We start from the raw sequence: 6,523 nt of genomic DNA, 5'->3' as shown, positions 1-6,523 counted from the left end.
TCCTGGGCTTGGGCTAAAACCCTCCCTTCCCACTGGTGGCTCAGAGCAGTAAATCTCCCTGGGTTGCTGGGCCTGCGAGCTTGCAGCTCCCCCTCGTGGTTTCTCTGTGCAGCCTGCGGGAGGGTTCTCGGGAGCACCACCAGACCCTTGGGCCATGAAGCCAATGGGCAGTTTCCCTCCTACCTTGAGGCCTGTGACTCCCCATCCTAACCCAGGGAGCCAGGGCCATCTGCAGGCCAGTGCACCTGGGCCCGGGTGGCCTGGAGGGGAGCGGCACCAGCAAGGGGAGGGAAGGATTCTGGTTGGGCATCCATAGGACATTTTTTAGCAGGGCCCGATTTTGCACGTGCAAGTGGGAGCCATCAGCGGAGTAGAGGGGGATGGGCAGTGGCAGGCAATGGGCAACTCAGTGAAAATCACCTTCTCAGATATTGTTTGCATTGGGGTAGCACCTAGAGCCCCCAGGTGCGGGCGGGGCATCGGGCCTGATACTGCACAGACACAGGGAGAGAGACGTCTTGCCCCACCCAGCCTGAACAGGCAAGCGGGGGGCCAGGAGAAAGGAAGAATCAATATCCCCATGGGGCAGCTGGGGCTCGGAGTTGCAGGGACTTACCCAAGGAGTCTGCGTCCAAGCTGAATTCAAATCTCCTGAGCCCCAGCCCAGCGCCTGCTCCGCAAGCGGGTCCGCGCCACCTGTGGAACTCTGCCAGCAAAGAGCAACCTTCAGACAGGGATTCATTACAAACAGGGAACTGCAGGTTGAAACTCCGCCATGAAAGTGAATCTCATGGTGTGTTTGCTGCTCTGGGCGGAATCACCAGGGCTGTGAAGACTAAACAGGGCTCCCGCATACCGTGAATGCTGAGAGGAGCGAATTGGCAGGGTTTAAAAATCTCTGTAGGGCAGGGCAGCGGGAAGCGTGTGCCTGGTATGTGCATATGCATGTGTGTGCATGGATGTGTATATGGAGGTGCATATGTGGAATGGTGAATGGATGTGCATATGGATAACTGTGTATATATGTGTGTGTCTATGTATGTGTTTGTGAGTTTATATGCATGCAAGGACACTGGATTTACCATCTTGGCCTAATGTCTGATGCATCACGAACAGGTGCCCTCTGCATGTCTAGTCAGTGCTGTACACTCAGGAGAAGAATTCCTTCCTGACCCTTGCTGTGATCAGCTGATGGCCTGAAGCATGAGAGTCGAGCATCCCCGTCTTAGCATGTTCATGGAAGTGTTATTAGTGCTCACCCGTGCTTGGTCTCAGCACATGCACGGGACAATGTTTGTGTGTGTGCATCCGTACTGCATAGATGTGTGGACCAGCCGGGACACTTTCACCCGGGTTGGACTCTGCCTGCCTGTTGCTTTGTGATTCTCAGAATTCAGTGCTGTTGGTGTAGGTCTCTGATGGCTTTTGCAGGCTGTAGGCCACAAGCTCTTATGCAAACACTAACCGCTTGCCCTCTGCACAGGAAGTTGGGCTACAGCAGTGGCAGAAACATCGGTGACTTTCCTGGAAACCTTTTGTGTTTGGTTTCAAGTGTGATCAGATTCTGATAAATGACTCTGTAACAACATCTGCGTACTCCTCATCTCTGCCCTTCCTGGCCTGTCCTGCTGCATTGTCACCCCTGCCCGTCCCCGGAAGCCAACGCAACTACGGGCGGGCGAGATGGCGCCTATCCTGCCAAGTGCCACCAACACAAGCGGTAGCTGAACTTCCCGTGGCAGAGTTTTTAATACTGCTGGTGCCTTGGAAGGCAGGGAACATGAGGCTGGATTAGCAGCACCCAGGTGGCATTAGAAAAATCCTTGCAGGTCATAAACTGAGGTGGTTGGATCAGGAATCCCTGGGCCCTTTGCTTTAGGAGAGGAGAATTCGCAGTGGCTTTAGCACTGAGAGAGCAAACATTAAAATCCAGCCATCCAGGTGGGCAGCTGTTTAACTTTGTGGCCTCAGGGCTGGGACAGGCAGGAGAGAAAGACCTTGTGGGGGGGAAGCTGGAATTTGCTTCACACCTGGCGACGTTCTGTGTAACCGATCTGCCTTTGTCACAAAACTGCCTTCCAGTGGGCAAACAACGTCCTTCCCAAACTAGTGGCCACCCAAGAGCAGTGCACTAAATGCACATGTATATGAACTAAATGAGTAAAATGTGTGCAGGTACAGGGGACACCGGGGCAGAGTTACCCGAGACGAAACAGCACAATTCTTTGCTGCTTGGTTTTTAGCGACTAAATGGCATTTCTACAGATCTAGCTACGTAACCAGTGTTCCAAGGGCTATTCATTGCTCTGCCCCTGCAGAGAAATCTGGCCCCTGCAGTGAAAATAGAAGTATTTAATATTGATAGAAATGACTCGTATAAACTATTAAAAGAGAGGAATTTAGTTTCCCGTGGCTATGCCTCAAGTCGGGTTGGACTAATGGCCTATTGAGCGGCAGGAAATACCAGCTTTCAGAGGAGACCGAGAGTACGTCTACATTTGAGCTGGGAGGTGTGATTCCAGCTGGCGTAGCTGTTCCCAGGTGCTAGTACCTGCAACTAGCAATGTGCCCATGTGGGTGGGGGCTCAGGCTACCCCCGAGTACATGCCCGGGGTCGAGGCGGGCTTGTACTCAGAGTGGCTAGCCCAAACTGCTGCGGACGCTCTGCTGGTTTGGGGTGCTTGTTGGAGCACAGCTAGCACGGGAACGTCCACAGGAGCTGGGGATCCCGCCTCCCAGCTCAAAAGCAGACGTAGTCCTAGAACAACATTTCTAATCCACACGGTGCCCTCACCCAGGCACCCTGGCCTGTTTCCATCTTGAAGCATCGAATTCTGCTTCCCTACATGTTCCCTGTAGCTTGTGCTGGCGAATTTATTCCTGTCCCAAATCCTGCTGTGGTGGTGCTGCCTGGCTGGGTGCTGTTAAACAATTGCTAAGTTCTTCCCCAGAGGGCGGGTAGATTTCAGTGGTGGGTGAAAAATCCCTGTGGAGACAGGGCCAAATCTTCACCCCCGTTAACACCTGTACAACCTGCCAGACTTCCAAAGGATTGCATGGAGGTGTGGGGCAGGACTAGCATCTTCTCTGAAATGCTAGTCTGTTTGCCAGAAGCTGGGAATGGGCCACAGGGGATGGATCATTTGATGATTCCCTGTTCTGTTCATCCCCTCTGGGGCACCTGGCATTGGCCACTGTCGGAAGACAGGATACTGGGCTAGACGGATCTTTGGTCTGACCCAGTCTGGCCGTTCTTATGTTCTTGGAGGCCAAAGGGCCTGCAGGGATACCTGCTCCTTGGCGCGGTGCTGGTGTCACTAATGAGACCCATCAGGCAGCTACTTTTTAAATATTAATGAGCAGATCTGCATACAAACACAGGCTATTCAATGCTGATTAGACTCCCTCATGGGTGAGTCCAGCCCCAGAGGGGAAATTAGCACCAGGTGGCCTGATTTCCTCGCGGTGAGTAGATTATACGATCCAGAACGACACCAGGCGATTTAGACGCAAGCACACGCTGTGCAGAGCTCAGTAGACTCCAGGCAGAAGCATGTCGCGAAGGAGGGATGGGAGGAGCAGGGAGAGGGAGACAGAATGGAGCCAGGACACAGAGAGAGAGAGAGCGGGGGTCCATGCCGCAGACTCTGAACGGTACAATGACAGATTTCCCAGCATTCCTTGGGGTGCCTCAGCCTAGTAGGATCCAGTGGACTCGGAGTCTTTTCAATTAGTTTATGGCTATTACAGTTGCAGGAGGAGGCTGCTGGATTCTGGGGCGGGACGGGGCCGTTCCGTGCTGCAGCTGTTTTCGGGTCATTGCAGCTGTCTCTGGTGTGGAGCTGCAGCGTGCCCCGCTCTGTAGAAGGGGGGGGGATCGGAAATGGTTGCTCACGAGCCCTGTCATCTCCTTTAAGCCTGGCTTCCCCTAGATGCTTCAGATGTAAGATTTCAACCCTTCCTGCATAAGAGAGAACATAGATGGAAACGTAAGTCGTTCACCTCTATCCACACACGCTATCGACGTCTGTACTCCATGCTGTTTCTATCATTCACACAGAGGGTTAATGGGAATACACAGCAAAAAGTACTCGAAGTGTAGTCAGCAGCAACAGCCCATTGCGCTAGGCAGTCCCTGTTCTTACAGTCGAAGCACCATGCGAAGGGTCTCTGCACATAAAGGCCCATGTCCTTGGCTGGGTGTACGTTGGCGTACCAGGTCAATGCCGCTATGCCACTGGGAGCCAGCTGACGATAAGATTTTAGCTGTTCATCTACACGGATGCCCTCCCCATCTGCCCTTCAAGCCATCGCTACTGGGCCAATTTCTAGTTGGTGTCATGGCAATGGGTCTTGATTTGCAGGAAGAAGTTAGTGGCTTTATGTGCACAAGGGAGAGGCGGTTAGGATAAAGTGTGGGCAGCCGTGAAAAGGCAGAGTGTCCTTAGAGTGGTGTGTGTCCAAAACCTGTGTGGGTGTGTGTGTGTGCACACCTGTTTGGGTGTGTGTGCAGGCATGGGTGTGTACATGAGTAGGCACATGTATGTGCATCCATGTTTGGGCCTATGTGCATGTATGTGCCCATGAGTATACATGCATTCACGTGTCTGTATGTGTGAGCACATGGGAGAGCAGATGTTTGCATGTATGTGTGAGCATGTGCGTTTGCCTGTGTGAATATATTTGCATGTGTGTGTGGCATGCAGGTGTGTGTGTGTGTGTGTGTGTGTGTGTGTGTGTGTGTGTGTGTGCCGGTGTGCGCAGGCTTTGTGTACCAAGCCCAGCTCTGCTGTGCAGCGGTACGAGGAAAGCTAGTTTCAGGACACGAGTGGAAGTGGGTGTGGGACCGGGTGCCAGCAATCCCCCTGGTGATCAAGGGGGTGACTCCGCCCTGCCGACCCCCTCCGTCAGCCCTCCCCCCCCCCATGCATGCTGTTATTTCAAAGTCTCTCATTTCCGTGGGACTTACGAGCGAGAAAATAAAGCAAGAAGTGCTTGCCAGCACCCACACAAAATACCAGAATGGGGGGCACCTGCGCCTGGTGGCTCGGGAGCTCAGCCGCCGCTGGAGGGAGTCGATTTCGGCCCTGTAGTCCCGCCTGCGGTGGGAAAGCACAGGTAGGTCAGGACGTTCCAGACAAACCCACTGGCTACACCATGCCCCTTCCCAAAAAGCCAGCAGCCCCAGTGTCCCCCCCCCCCCCCGCCCAAAGTGATGGGGGGGCTCCAGGCCCCTGCAGCAGGAATGGGGAGGCCAGGCTGCAGGAGGAACCTCAGTATTGCCAAGGGGTCGCTTGGCTAGGAGTGCTGGGGGCGGGGGGGACAATTCCCGAGGCTGTGATTGGCTGAGAGCCAGGGGTTAATGGCCCCGGTGGAGGGCTGGGAGCAAGAGGGACGGGGCTGGGTTGGAGTCAGGTGACGATGGCTGCGGATTTGATTGGCTGGCGGGCTGGGCTTAACGCCCCAGGAGGATATGAAGGGATCGGAATCGGGGTCAATGGACAGTGACGATACGATTGGCTAAGAGGTAGGGGTTAATGCTTGGCCAGGATATGATTGGCTGGGAGCCAGATGTTAATGCTCCCTGATGCTACGATTGGCTGGGAGCTAATCCCTCCCCAGGAGATGATTGGCTGGGAGCCGGGGGGCGAGGCCGTTGTCCAGTTCCTTACATGCTGCGCTGCAGCTCGCTCTGCCGGGCCTCGCACTGCCCCCTCCGCGCCTCCGACGCCTGGTGCTGCTGCAGGGCCTCCTCCAGCCGCAGCTCCTGCTCCGCGGCTTTCCCCTGCCACTGGGTCAGCTCCGCTGCGGGCGGAAGGCAGAGAGCAGGGCTCACACCCACCGCCGGGCAGGGGATACCCACCCCCTTGGTGCGCCTGACCCGCAAGCCCAGGAGTGGCCACGCTCACAGCCGCAGGACCCCCGGGGAGGATGCCCGGGCGCCGGTCAGTCGTGTGCTAACCCGGCATGCTCCAGCGGGGGTGGGGTTCGACTGTATGGAAAGGGCCCAGCCCAGCATTGACTGCTCAGTGAAGGGCGAATAGTGGACTGAGGCCAGTTCCCGTGAGGCTGCCATGTGGGGACCTGCCAGGATTTCCCGGCGCAGCCGGACCCATGCAGGGCGGCACCTGGCAATGGCACAAAAGCATCCCAAGGTGGGATGGGCCCGACCCCGTGGGGCAGACCCTCACCCTGCTCAGCATTGGAGCCTGGCGGGGGGGGGGTGTTCTCCCGCCCCCTACCACACATCCCTCGCTCCGGATGCCCCTGCCTCCCCCCACCTTGCAAGGCAATGTTTCTGGTGTCCATCTCGGTGCCCTCCAGCTGAATGGCTGCGAGCGCGTTCCGCAGGGCTGTCACGTTGGCGGAGAGCGTGCTCTGTGGGGCGATACGGGTAGAAGGGAAAGGAGCAGGCACAGGGCTTAGAAACGGCTGATTGGGGTGGGGGTTGTGCAGAGAGGGAGATGGAAGGGTGCGTGGAGGGATAGAGGGGTACAGGTAGGGATGGAGGGGTATGTGGAGG

At 56.0% G+C, this 6,523-nt stretch overlaps 1 protein-coding gene across 1 annotated transcript in view; it reads right to left on the bottom strand.

Moving 5' to 3' along the window:
- Window positions 1–3,916: 3,916 nt before the first annotated feature.
- CCDC194 (coiled-coil domain containing 194) overlaps window positions 3,917–6,523 on the bottom strand; it is a 5,259-nt gene continuing 2,652 nt past the window's right edge. The window contains exons 2-5 of the mRNA XM_024219097.1: window positions 6,282–6,378; window positions 5,673–5,805; window positions 4,970–5,099; window positions 3,917–3,961 (exon numbers count right to left, since the gene is read on the bottom strand). Coding sequence (XP_024074865.1) covers window positions 3,938–3,961; window positions 4,970–5,099; window positions 5,673–5,805; window positions 6,282–6,378 — 384 coding nt within the window. The 3' untranslated portion in view covers window positions 3,917–3,937. The remainder of the gene's footprint in view (window positions 3,962–4,969; window positions 5,100–5,672; window positions 5,806–6,281; window positions 6,379–6,523) is intronic.

This window comes from Terrapene carolina, unplaced genomic scaffold, assembly GCF_002925995.2.
Source record: "Terrapene carolina triunguis isolate 2854851 unplaced genomic scaffold, T_m_triunguis-2.0 Scaffold194, whole genome shotgun sequence".
NCBI classification, from domain to species: domain Eukaryota; kingdom Metazoa; phylum Chordata; order Testudines; family Emydidae; genus Terrapene; species Terrapene triunguis.
The sequence above is the reverse complement of the archived record's forward strand: the minus strand, read 5'-3'. Positions and strand labels throughout refer to the sequence as shown.